This window comes from Petromyzon marinus, unplaced genomic scaffold (assembly GCF_048934315.1).
Source record: "Petromyzon marinus isolate PM22_M1 ecotype Great Lakes invasive population unplaced genomic scaffold, UKy_Petmar_22M1.pri1.0 PM_Scaffold_52, whole genome shotgun sequence".
In the NCBI taxonomy this organism is placed as follows: domain Eukaryota; kingdom Metazoa; phylum Chordata; class Hyperoartia; order Petromyzontiformes; family Petromyzontidae; genus Petromyzon; species Petromyzon marinus.
Genome location: NW_027423524.1, coordinates 182,414 through 197,892, shown reverse-complemented (window position 1 = coordinate 197,892; position 15,479 = coordinate 182,414). Strand labels below are relative to the sequence as shown.

At 52.0% G+C, this 15,479-nt stretch overlaps 1 protein-coding gene across 1 annotated transcript in view; it reads right to left on the bottom strand.

Moving 5' to 3' along the window:
* Positions 1-15,479, bottom strand: part of LOC116936986 (hypoxia up-regulated protein 1-like) — a 109,195-nt gene that overhangs the window by 93,411 nt on the left and 305 nt on the right. Inside the window, exons 2-4 of the mRNA XM_076064552.1 lie at positions 13,308-13,386; positions 10,549-10,733; positions 5,222-5,334 (exon numbers count right to left, since the gene is read on the bottom strand). Of these exons, the coding sequence (XP_075920667.1) occupies positions 5,222-5,334; positions 10,549-10,623 (188 nt within the window). The 5' untranslated portion in view covers positions 10,624-10,733; positions 13,308-13,386. The remainder of the gene's footprint in view (positions 1-5,221; positions 5,335-10,548; positions 10,734-13,307; positions 13,387-15,479) is intronic.

Here is a 15,479-nt window from a genome sequence, read left to right as displayed (position 1 = left end):
GACACAGAGACACAGAGAGACAGAGACACACACAGAGAGACACAGAGACACACAGAGACACAGAGAGACACAGAGACACACACAGAGACAACAACAACAACAACCGCCATTCGCCACTAAGTGGCGGTAACGTCACCACGACGCTTGTGCCAGGCTATGTGCACCCTGAGGCCACGTGAAGTGTCGAACGCCCGCTGGCTGGAGGTCACGGGGCAGACCCAGCAGGTGCCACGGGTCGACTGACTGAGATGACTGGCTGATGCACCACCTGTGCCCCCTACTGTGCCAACCCGCTGTGCTTTAGCCACCCGGCGCTCCGCTCGCTGTTGTGAGCGTCGCTCCTCCACCCTCCGTTGTTGTTGGAGGGCGACTGCCTCCAACTGCCCAGTAGCGTCCTTCACGAGCCTCCTCCACAGAGGCCGATCTTGACACCGCTGGTACCAGTCATCGGCAAGTCCACTCAGCTCCACGTCCTCCTGTACCACATCACTCCATCTCTTCTCTAGCCCGTGCCGCGCCCGCTTAGCCCCCTCAATCCGGCCAAACAAAAGCTGTTTCGGCATGCGGTGGCTGGGCATGCGGGCTACATGACCCGGCCATCGCAGCCTTGCCTGCCGGAGGAGCTCACCGATGGGACCTTGCCCAGATCTTTCAAGGATTTGTGAGCTCCTCACACAATCCAGTCTGGTTAAACCCAGGATGGATCGTAGGTAGGCCAGCCTAAATGTTTCTAACCGGCGAAGATGTTCCATTAGGGGGGTCCACGTTTCGCAAGCGTAGAGAAGGGAGGGAATGACCGTGGCCGAGAAGACCTGAAGCTTAGTGCGGAGCGACAGACCAGGTAGCTTCCACACAGCGTTACGCAACCGATGAAAAGATATTGCCGCTCGACTGATTCGGAGTGAGACCTCTGCTGTTAAACTGGAGCCAGTCATAAGCACACTGCCCAGGTATGGGAAACTCTCCACTCTCTCCACAACTGCCCCATCACCGAATGGGAGTTGTGGGGGTGGAGTGTCCGATGGTACAAAATACCCAGGCAGGTGCTTAGTTTTGGTGGGGCTGATGGTAAGGCCCCACCTCTTAGTGGCACGCTCTAGTCTCAGCAGCAGCGTCTCCAACTCCTCCTCTGACTGAGCAGCTATTACCAAGTCATCAGCATACATAAATGTGGTTGAGCAATAGGGAGCCATCCCTTGACCGCACCCGGGCATCGATTAGCCTCACCATTATATCTGTACCATATGGAGATTCCCCCGGTACAGCTATTGAAGGCTTCACGAACTACGTGGTCAAAATAGATGTTAAATAATGTGGGAGCCAGAGGACATCCCTGTCGCACCCCAAGGTGTACAGGGAATGGCTCTGACTTCCGGCCACGTAGTTTTACCCGGGCCCGCTCACCATCATGAAGGTCCTTAATGATCGTGAGCAGAGGGTCAGGTACTCCAAAAGCACGAAGAACGACCCAGAGCCCAGGCCTACTGATGGTATCATAGGCCTTGACCAGGTCAATAAAGCAGAGATGTAGGTCTTGTTGGAATTCCCTACACCTCTGCTGTAGCAGACGGACAGAAAATATGGCATCTGTGCAGGACCGCCCTTTCCTGAAACCGCATTGGGGCTCCGCAAGCCTCTCCTCAGCGTGCCTGGCAAGGCGATGCTGAATAATCCTTGCCAGGACCTTTCCCGGCACACTGAGGAGTGAGATGCCCCTGTAGTTGTTACAGTCTGTGCGGTCCCCCTTCTTAAAAAGGGGGACCACCAGGGCATCCTTCCAATCCTGCAGAACCCGTCCAGTGGTCCAGACCGTTGTTATGATGTCATATAGGGCAGTCTGTGCACAAACGCCACCCTCCCTCAGCATTTCGCTTGGGAGATCATCTCTACCCGGTGCCTTTCCTGGTCTCAGACTCCGGATCGCCTTCAATACTTCCTCAACAGATGGCACCTCAGCCAGCCACTCACAGGGGGTGACTTCTTCCAATATTTGAGTCACCGCAGCCTCAGCAGGGTCATCCTCCCTTTGTGCCACGATGTTTTCCTGGCTGAGGGATTTTCCCTCCGCCAGGACCTCACAGAAATGCTCAGCAAATCTGCAAACCTGTTCCTGGGGGTCAGAGATTGGATCACCGTTTTTTCCCCTAATGATGGTAATAGGTGTGGCGCTGCAGGTTACTTTTTTGATGGAGTTAAATAGAGATTTGTGATCACGGGCCACTGAGGCAGACTCCATCTCCTCAGCCACCCGCGACCACCACCCATCCTTGCAGCGCCTCACGGCTCTCCGAACCTCCGAGCGAAGGCTGCGGTAAGCCTCCTCATTCTCTGACGTGGGATTCTGTAGCCGATGACAGTGGGCCTGTCGCTTTTTCTCAACCATCGTGAACAACTCCTCTGTCAGCCAGGGTCTCTGGGGAGGTCTGGACCGCGTACCCAAAGCAGCCATTGCAGCTGCATGAGTCACAGTCCTAAACCTCGCCCATTTACCCTCGACATCAGGAGGAGTCGGGGACGATGCCAATCCCAGCCGCAAGCGATGATGAAATTCTCGCTTGCAACTTTCATCAGATAACTGAGACCAGGCCACTTTAGGTTGGAATGGGGTCCTGGGTGTACAGCCACCACCGGAGTGGAAGAATGTCAGGTGTATCTTACAGATGACTAGTCGATGGTCAGAGGGCAGATCAGCTCCACGGTAGGTCCTGGTGTCAAGGACATGGGCTCGCATTCGCTGGTCCGTCACTATGTAGTCCAGCAGATGTTCTTGCTTGGACCCGGCATGCATCCATGATGTTGTGTGGATGCGCCGATGCCGGAACAGCGTGTTGGTAATTACAAGCCCATGGGCTGCACAAAAATCTAGCAGCCTCCTACCGTTGTTATTGAGCTGTTCTGGCCCATGCCCTCCAATCACTCCAGACCAGGTGCCAGTATCATGACCAACTCGGGCATTGAAGTCACCCAACATGATGACTCTATCCCGAGGGGCCACTTTAGCCAGCACCTGTGACAGGAGGTCATAGAAGGCATCTGACTCATCGGCTTTGCCTGCATCCCTCCACGGATGTTCGTCTTCAGTGGGGGCATAAGTAACCACGACCACCACTCCTCGCCTCTGGTTGATGGGAAGGCGAGCCCAAAGTAGCCTGGGGCTTACAGCTTCCCACACCTCACCGCCACGCTCCCACGCCCCCTTCATTCTTTTCTTCAAAAGAAGACCCACACCCTGTTGTTTGGCAGTCTGCTGCCCCGAGTAGAGGACTGTCCACCCCTCATGGTGGCAGGAGCCAGAGCCGGTCCACCGGACCTCCTGAATGCCGCATAGATCCAGGCGGTACCGGTCCAGCTCCCGACAGAGGAGTGGCAGCCTCTCCTCCGCAGTGAGCGTTCGAACATTCCACGTGGCCACCCGTAGTGGCTTTTCGTTGTTTCTGGAGTAGCCCCGAGGGTAGAGATTCAATCTCCTGGCTCCGCCACTTGGGGTTTGGCCAGGAGACGTCATAGACGCCTGTCCCCCTGAGGCCTCCGGCACAAGCTTATTAGTTACATATTTCAGTTTAATTCGTGGTTTCGTGGTAATTAATTGAAGGTGGAGGGGTTACCAGCCCCTCGCACCCGTCCAGAGCCCCCGTTTAGCCCCTGTGGTGGACACAGATGCCATGAGGGGAGGAGCCAATCAAAATTGGCCCTCCCCCCACAGCACTGTCCACGACAAGAGTTGCCGGTCCGGCACCGCGGGGAGGTAGGGGGTTGTTTGTGTGTCAGACACACACACACAGGACTGAGTGAGTGAGTGACTGAGTGAGTGAGTGACTGAGCGACTGACTGAGCGACTGACTGAGTGACTGAGTGAGTGACTGAGTGAGTGACTGAGCGACTGACTGAGCGACTGAGTGACTGAGTGAGTGACTGAGTGAGTGACTGAGTGAGTGACTGAGTGAGTGACTGAGTGAGTGACTGAGTGAGTGACTGAGTGAGTGAGTGACTGAGTGAGTGACTGAGCGACTGACTGAGCGACTGACTGAGTGACTGAGTGAGTGACTGAGTGAGTGACTGAGTGAGTGACTGAGCGACTGACTGAGCGACTGACTGAGCGACTGACTGAGTGAGTGACTGAGTGAGTGACTGAGCGACTGACTGAGTGACTGAGTGGGTGACTGAGTGAGTGACTGAGTGAGTGACTGAGTAACTGAATGAGTGACTGAGTGAGTGAGTGACTGAGTGAGTGACTGAGTGACTGAGTGAGTGAGTGAGTGACTGAGTGAGTGACTGAGTGAGTGACTGAGTGAGTGAGTGAGTGACTGAGTGACTGAGTGAGTGAGTGACTGAGTGACTGAGTGAGTGAGTGACTGAGTGAGTGACTGAGTGAGTGACTGAGTGACTGAGTGAGTGAGTGACTGAGTGACTGAGTGAGTGACTGAGTGACTGACTGAGTGACTGAGTGAGTGACTGAGTGAGTGACTGAGTGAGTGACTGAGCGACTGAGTGAGTGACTGAGTGAGTGAGTGAGCGACTGAGTGACTGAGTGAGTGATTGACTGAGTGAGTGACTGACTGAGTGACTGACTGAGTGACTGAGTGAGTGACTGAGTGAGTGACTGACTGAGTGACTGAGTGACTGACTGAGTGAGTGACTGAGTGAGTGACTGAGTGAGTGACTGACTAACTGAGTGACTGAGTGACTGAGTGAGTGACTGAGTGAGTGACTGAGCGACTGACTGAGCGACTGAGTGAGTGACTGAGTGACTGACTGACTGAGCGACTGACTGAGTGACTGAGTGAGTGAGTGACTGAGTGAGTGACTGAGCGACTGACTGAGCGACTGACTGAGCGACTGAGTGAGTGACTGAGTGAGTGACTGAGCGACTGACTGAGCGACTGACTGAGCGACTGACTGAGTGACTGAGTGAGTGACTGAGTGAATGACTGAGCGACTGACTGAGTGACTGAGTGGGTGACTGAGTGAGTGACTGAGTGAGTGACTGAGTAACTGAATGAGTGACTGAGTGAGTGAGTGACTGAGTGAGTGACTGAGTGAGTGAGTGACTGAGTGAGTGACTGAGTGAGTGACTGAGTGAGTGACTGAGTGAGTGACTGAGTGAGTGACTGAGTGAGTGAGTGACTGAGTGAGTGACTGAGTGAGTGAGTGAGTGACTGAGTGAGTGAGTGACTGAGTGAGTGACTGAGTGACTGAGTGAGTGACTGAGTGAGTGACTGACCCAACTCCCCGCACAGTCACGTGAGGCTGTGTGTCTTTCTGAGTCTTCACCGTCTGGAACGTGACGATGGAGGCTGAGGAGCCACTCGCTCCAGCGTCGTAGAACAGCACATTCTGTGTGACACACACACACAGTGTCACACAACACACACACAGTGACACACACATTCTGTGTGACACACACATTCTGTGTGACACACACATTCTGTGTGACACACACATTCTGTGTGACACACACACAGTGACACACACACAGTGACACACACACAGTGACACACACACACACAGTGACACACACACAGTGACACACACACACAGTGACACACACACACAGTGACACACACACACAGTGACACACACACACAGTGACACACACACACACACAGTGACACACACACACACACAGTGACACACACACACACAGTGACACACACACACAGTGACACACACACACACACAGTGACACACACACACACACAGTGACACACACACACACACAGTGACACACACACACACACAGTGACACACACACACAGTGACACACACACAGTGACACACACACACAGTGACACACACACAGAGTGACACACACACACAGTGACACACACACACACAGTGACACACACACACAGTGACACACACACACAGTGACACACACACACAGTGACACACAGTGACACACACACACAGTGACACACACACACACAGTGACACACACACACACAGTGACACACACACACAGTGACACACACACACAGTGACACACACACACAGTGACACACAGTGACAGTGACACACACTGACAGTGACACACACACACAGTGACACACACACACACAGTGACACACACACACACAGTGACACACACACACAGTGACACACACACACAGTGACACACACACACAGTGACACACACACACAGTGACACACACACACAGTGACACACACACACAGTGACACACACACACACACACAGTGACACACACACAGTGACACACACAGTGACACACACACAGTGACACACACACACAGTGACACACACACACAGTGACACACACACACAGTGACACACACACACAGTGACACACACACACAGTGTGACACACACACAGTGACACACACACACACACAGTGACACACACACACACAGTGACACACACACACACACACACGTGTACGTACGTGAGCGCTACTATTGATGAGCGAGGCTGTGAGTGACACTGTGACACACACACAGTGACACACACACACACTGACACACACACACACAGTGACACACAGTGACACAGTGACACAGACACACACAGTGACACACACACACACACAGTGACACACACACTGACACGTGTACGTACGTGAGCGCTACTATTGATGAGCGAGGCTGTGAGTGACACAGTGACACACACACACAGTGACACACACACACAGTGACACACACACACAGTGACACACACACACAGTGACACACACACACAGTGACACACAGTGACACACACACACACAGTGACACACACACACAGTGACACACACACACAGTGACACACACACACAGTGACACACACACACACAGTGACACACACACAGTGACACAGTGACACACACACAGTGACACACACACACAGTGACACACACACACAGTGACACACACACACAGTGACACACACACACAGTGACACACACACACTGACACACGTGTACGTACGTGAGCGCTACTATTGATGAGCGAGGCTGTGAGTGACACACACACACAGTGACACACACACACACACTGACACACACACACAGTAACACACACACACAGTGACACACACACACTGACACACACACACACAGTGACACACACACGTGTACGTACGTGAGCGCTACTATTGATGAGCGAGGCTGTGAGTGACACTGTGACACACACACACAGTGACACACACACACACACAGTAACACACACACTGACACACACACACACTGTGACACACACACACACACAGTGACACACACACAGTGACACACACAGACACACTGACACACGTGTACGTACGTGAGCGCTACTATTGATGAGTGAGGCTGTGAGTGACACAGTGACACACACACACACAGTGACACACACACACAGTGACACACACACACACACACAGTGACACACACACAGTGACACACACACACAGTGACACACACACACAGTGTGACACACACACAGTGACACACACACACACACAGTGACACACACACACACAGTGACACACACAGTGACACACACACACACAGTGACACACACACACACACACGTACGTACGTGAGCGCTACTATTGATGAGCGAGGGTGTTAGTGACAGTGACACACACACACACACAGTGACACACACACACACAGTGACACACACACACACACAGTGACACACACACACACACACTGACACACACACACACACACTGACACACACACACACAGTGACACACACACACACTGACACGTGTACGTACGTGAGCGCTACTATTGATGAGCGAGGCTGTGAGTGACACAGTGACACACACACACAGTGACACACACACACAGTGACACACACAGTGACACACACACACAGTGACACACACACACACACAGTGACACACACACACACACACTGACACACACACACTGACACACGTGTACGTACGTGAGCGCTACTATTGATGAGCGAGGGTGTGAGTGACACAGTGACACACACACACAGTGACACACACACACACAGTGACACACACACACACAGTAACACACACACTGAGACACATTGACACAGACACACACACAGTGACACACACACACACAGTGACACACACACACACACAGTGACACACACACACAGTGACACACACACACACACACTGTGACACACACAGTGACACACAGTGACACACACAGTGACACACAGTGACACACACACAGTAACACACACACACACACACAGTGACACACACACACACACACAGTGACACACACAGTGACACACACACACACAGTGACACACACACAGTGACACACACACACACACACAGTGACACACACACACTGACACACACACAGTGACACACACACACAGTGACACAGTAACACACACACACACACTGACACACACACACTGACACGTGTATGTACGTGAGCGCTACTATTGATGAGCGAGGCTGTGAGTGACACAGTGACACACACACAGTGACACACACACACACACACAGTGACACACACACACAGTGACACACACACACAGTGACACACACACACACACAGTGACACACACACACTGACACACACACACTGACACACGTGTACGTACGTGAGCGCTACTATTGATGAGCGAGGCTGTGAGTGACACTGTGACACACACACACAGTGACACACACACACAGTGACACACACACACACAGTGACACACACAGTGACACACACATACAGTGACACACACACAGTGACACACACACAGTGACACACACACACACACGTGTACGTACGTGAGCGCTACTATTGATGAGCGAGGCTGTGAGTGACACACACACACAGTGACACACACAGTGACACACACACAGTGACACACACACAGTGACACACACACACACAGTGACACACACACACACACAGTGACACACACACACACAGTGACACACACACACACAGTGACACACACACAGTGACACACACACAGTGACACACACACAGTGACACACACACAGTGACACACACACACACAGTGACACACACACACAGTGACACACTGACACACACACACAGTGACACACACACAGTGACACACACAGTGACACACACACAGTGACACACACACACACGTGTACGTACGTGAGCGCTACTATTGATGAGCGAGGCTGTGAGTGACACAGTGACACACACACACACAGTGACACACACACACTGACACACACAGTGACACACACACAGTGACACACACACAGTGACACACACAGTGACACACACAGTGACACACACACACACAGTGACACACACACACAGTGACACACACACACACAGTGACACACACAGACACAGTGACACACACACAGTGACACACACAGTGACACACACACACACACACAGTGACACACACACACACACAGTGACACACACACACAGTGACACACACACAGTGACACACACACACACAGTGACACACTGACACAGTGACACACACACACACGTACGTGAGCGCTACTATTGATGAGCGAGGCTGTGAGTGACACAGTGACACACACACACACAGTGACACACACACACACACAGTGACACACACACACACACAGTAACACACACAGTGACACACACACACTGACACACGTGTACGTACGTGAGCGCTACTATTGATGAGCGAGGCTGTGAGTGACACACACACACACACAGTGACACACACACACAGTGACACACACACAGTGACACACACACACACAGTGACACACACTGACACAGTGACACACACACACACGTGTACGTACGTGAGCGCTACTATTGATGAGCGAGGCTGTGAGTGACACAGTGACACACACACAGTGACACACACACACACACAGTGACACACACACACAGTGACACACAGTGACACACACACACAGTGACACACCCTGACACACACACATTGACACACACACACACACGTACGTGAGCGCTACTATTGATGAGCGAGGCTGTGAGTGACACTGTGACACACACACAGTGACACACACACACAGTGACACACACACACAGTGACACACACACAGTGACACACACACACAGTGACACACACACACAGTAACACACACACACACAGTGACACACACACACACAGTGACACACACACAGTGACACACACACAGTGACACACACACACAGTGACACACACACACAGTAACACACACACACAGTGACACACACACACACAGTGACACACACACACAGTGACACACACACAGTGACACACACACACAGTGACACACACACAGTGACACACACACACACAGTGACACACACAGACACAGTGACACACGTGTACGTACGTGAGCGCTACTATTGATGAGCGAGGTTGTGAGTGACACTGTGACACACACACACACACAGTGACACACACACAGTGACACACACACACAGTGACACACACACACACGTACGTGAGCGCTACTATTGATGAGCGAGGCTGTGAGTGACACAGTGACACACACACACACACACAGTGACACACACACACACACAGTGACACACACACACACACAGTGACACACACACACACACAGTGACACAGTGACACACACACACACACAGTGACACACACAGTGACACACACACACACAGTGACACACACACACACACTGACACACGTACGTGAGCGCTACTATTGATGAGCGAGGCTGTGAGTGATACTGCGTAGTTGATGGCTGTAGCCACATTCGCGTTCATGATCTGAAGGAGCGGCAGGCGACAGATGCTGGCAGACAGCCAAACGGAGCGTCGCTCAGCCTGTCCCCACCACGGAGGCACGGAGATCACCGCTCCTGTCACCGCCTGCCCTACACACACACAGTGACACACACAGAGAGACACACACAGAGAGACACAGTGAGACACAGAGAGACACACACAGAGACACACACACAGAGAAACACAGACACACCTAGACACACACACACAGTGACACACACAGTGACACACACACAGAGACACACACACACACAGTGAGACACACAGAGACACACACACACAGTGACACACACACACAGTGACACAGTGAGACACACAGACAGTGACACACACAGACACACACACACAGTGAGACACAGAGACACACACACACAGTGACACACACACAGTGAGACACACACACAGAGAGGCACGGAGATCACCGCTCCTGTCACCGCCTGCCCTACACACACACAGTGACACAGACACAGAGACACACACACAGTGAGACACACAGTGAGACACAGTGAGACACACAGAGACACACAGTTACACACACAGTGAGACACACAGTGACACACACACACACACAGTGAGACACACACAGACACACACAAACAGTCACACACACACACACACAGTGAGACACACACAGTGACACACACAAACAGTCACACACACACACAGTGAGACACAGTGACACACAGTGACACACACACAGACACACACACACAGTGACACACACACACACACAGTGAGACACACAGAGACACACACACAGAGACACACACACACACAGTGAGACACACAGAGACACACACACACAGTGACACACACACACACAGTGACACAGTGACACACACACACAGTGACACACAGAGACACACACACACACAGTGAGACACAGAGACACACACACACAGTGACACACACACAGTGAGACACACACACAGAGAGAGACGGAGATCACCGCTCCTGTCACCGCCTGCCCTACACACACACACAGTGAGACACAAGGAGACACAGAGACACACAGAGACACACAGTTACACACACAGTGAGACACACACACAGACACACACAGTGACACACAGTGAGACACACACACACAGTGACACACACAGTGAGACACACACAGTGAGACACACACAGTGAGACACAGAGTGACACACACACACACACAGTGAGACACAGAGACACACACACACACAGTGAGACACAGACAGTAGTGGTGGTGGTGGTAGTGGTGATAGTAGTGGTAGTGGTGATGGTGGTGGTGATGGTGGTGGTAGTAGTGGTAGTGGTGGTGGTGGTAGTGGTGGTAGTGGTGGTAGTGGTGGTAGTGGTGGTGGTGGTAGTGGTGGTAGTGGTGGTAGTGGTGGTAGTGGTGGTGGTGGTAGTGGTGGTAGTGGTGGTAGTGGTAGTAGTTGTAGTAGTGGTGGTAGTGGTGGTAGTAGTGGTAGTGGTAGTAGTGGTAGTGGTAGTAGTGGTGGTAGTGGTGGTGGTGGTAGTTGTAGTAGTGGTGGTAGTGGTGGTAGTGGTGGTGGTAGTGGTGGTAGTGGTGGTAGTAGTTGTAGTAGTGGTGGTGGTGGTGGTAGTGGTGGTGGTAGTGGAAGTAGTTGTAGTAGTAGTGGTGGTAGTGGTGGTAGTAGTGGTGGTAGTGGTGGTAGTAGTGGTGGTAGTGGTGGTGGTGGTAGTGGTGGTGGTAGTGGTGGTGGTAGTGGTGGTGGTGGTAGTGGTGGTAGTGGTGTTGGTGGTAGTTGTAGTAGTGGTGGTAGTGGTGGTAGTGGTGGTGGTAGTGGTGGTAGTGGTGGTAGTGGTGGTAGTAGTTGTAGTAGTGGTGGTAGTGGTGGTGGTAGTGGTAGTGGTAGTAGTGGTAGTGGTAGTAGTGGTGGTAGTGGTGGTGGTGGTAGTTGTAGTAGTGGTGGTGGTGGTGGTAGTGGTGGTGGTAGTGGAAGTAGTTGTAGTAGTAGTAGTAGTGGTGGTAGTGGTGGTAGTAGTGGTGGTAGTGGTGGTGGTGGTAGTGGTGGTGGTAGTGGTGGTAGTGGTGGTAGTAGTGGTGGTGGTGGTGGTAGTGGTGGTGGTAGTGGTGGTGGTGGTAGTGGTGGTGGTGGTGGTAGTGGTGGTGGTAGTGGTGGTAGTGGTGGTAGTAGTGGTGGTAGTAGTGGTGGTAGTGGTGGTGGTAGTGGTGGTAGTAGTTGTAGTGGTGATAGTGGTGGTGGTAGTAGTGGTGGTAGTAGTGGTTGTAGTAGTGGTGGTAGTGGTGGTGGTGGTAGTGGTGGTAGTGGTAGTAGTTGTAGTAGTGGTTGTAGTAGTGGTGGTAGTGGTGGTGGTGGTAGTGGTGGTAGTGGTAGTAGTTGTAGTAGTGGTTGTAGTAGTGGTGGTAGTGGTGGTGGTGGTAGTGGTGGTAGTGGTAGTAGTTGTAGTAGTGGTTGTAGTAGTGGTGGTAGTGGTGGTGGTGGTAGTGGTGGTAGTGGTAGTAGTTGTAGTAGTGGTAGTAGTTGTAGTAGTGGTGATAGTGGTGGTAGTGGTGGTAGTGGTAGTAGTTGTAGTAGTGGTGATAGTGGTGGTGGTATGGTAGGGGTAGTAGTAGTGGTGGTAGGGGTGGTAGGTGGTAGTAGTGGTGGTAGTAGTATATGGTGGTAGTGGGTAGTAGAGTGTAGTAGTGGTGGTAGTGGTGGTACCTGCAAAGTCTTGTGCGAGTGAGTGAGCGTGAGTGGTTCAGAATCATGGCCAAGATCTCCTCGAGTGAACACTTCGCCTCTAGACACACAGAGACACACAGAGACACACACACAGAGACACACACACAGAGACAAACACACAGAGACACACACAGAGACACACACAGACACACAGACACACACAGACACACACACAGACACAGACAGATACACACAGAGACACAGAGACACACACAGAGACACACAGACACACACAGAGACACACAGAGACACACACAGACACACAGACACACACAGAGACACACACACAGAGACAAACACACAGAGACACACACAGAGACACACACAGACACACAGACACACACAGACACACACACAGACACAGACAGATACACACAGAGACACAGAGACACACACAGAGACACACAGACACACACAGAGACACACAGAGACACACACAGACACACAGACACACACAGAGACACACAGACACACACACAGAGACACACAGACACACAGACACACACAGACACACAGAGACACACAGACACACAGAGACACACACACAGACACACACAGACACAGAGACACACAGACACACACACAGACACACACACACAGACACACAGAGACACACAGACACACACACACAGACACACAGAGACACACAGACACACACACAGACACACACACAGACACACACACACAGACACACACACACAGACACAGACACACAGACACACACACAGACACACAGACACAGACACACACACAAGCAAGTGGGAAAATGAGTGACCGAGTGAGTGACTGACTGAGTGACTGACTGAGTGACTGAGTGAGTGACTGAGTGACTGAGTGACTGACTGAGTGAGTGAGTGACTAAGTGAGTGACTGAGTGACTGAGTGAGTGACTGAGTGACTGACTGAGTGACTGACTGAGTGACTGAGTGACTGAGTGACTGACTGACCGAGTGAGTGACTGAGTGACTGACTGACTGAGTGACTGACTGAGTGAGTGACTGAGTGACTGACTGAGTGAGTGAGTGACTGACTGACTGAGTGACTGACTGACTGAGTGACTGAGTGAGTGACTTAGTGACGGACTGACTGACTGAGTGACTGACTGAGTGAGTGACTGAGTGACTGACTGAGTGACTGTGTGACTGACTGAGTGACTGAGTGAGTGAATGACTGAGTGACTGACTGACTGAGTGACTGACTGAGTGACTGACTGACTGGTGAATGACTGAGTGACTGACTGACTGAGTGACTGACTGAGTGACTGACTGACTGAGTGACTGACTGAGTGACTGACTGACTGAGTGACTGACTGACTGAGTGACTGACTGACTGAGTGACTGACTGAGTGACTGACTGAGTGAGTGACTGAGTGACTGACTGAGTGACTGACTGAGTGACTGAGTGAGTGAATGACTGAGTGACTGAGTGACTGAGTGACTGACTGAGTGACTGACTGACTGACTGAGTGACTGACTGACTGAGTGACTAACTGACTGACTGAGTGACTAACTGACTGACTGACTGAGTGACTGACTGACTGACTGAGTGAGTGACTGAGTGACTGACTGAGTGACTGACTGAGTGACTGAGTGAGTGAATGACTGAGTGACTGAGTGACTGAGTGACTGACTGAGTGACTGACTGACTGACTGAGTGACTGACTGACTGAGTGACTAACTGACTGACTGAGTGACTAACTGACTGACTGACTGAGTGACTGACTGACTGACTGAGTGACTAACTGACTGACTGAGTGACTAACTGACTGACTGACTGACTGACTGAGTGACTGACTGAGTGACTAACTGACTGACTGCTCACCCTGGCAAGGTGATTAGCGGCCTTCCCGTTAGCTCGCTGCGAGAGACGTTCAGTTGAGGGTAGTGCAGGCGGTGAGTGACTGAGTGACTGACTGAGTGACTGACTGAGTGACTGACTGACTGACTGAGTGACTGACTGACTGAGTGACTGACTGACTAACTGACTGACTGAGTGACTGACTGACTGACTGACTGAGTGAGTGACTGCTCACCCTGGCAAGGTGATTAGCGGCCTGCCCGTTAGCTCGCTGCGAGAGACGTTCAGCTGAGGGTAGTGCAGGCGGTGAGTGACTGAGTGACTGACTGAGTGAGTGACTGAGTGACTGACTGA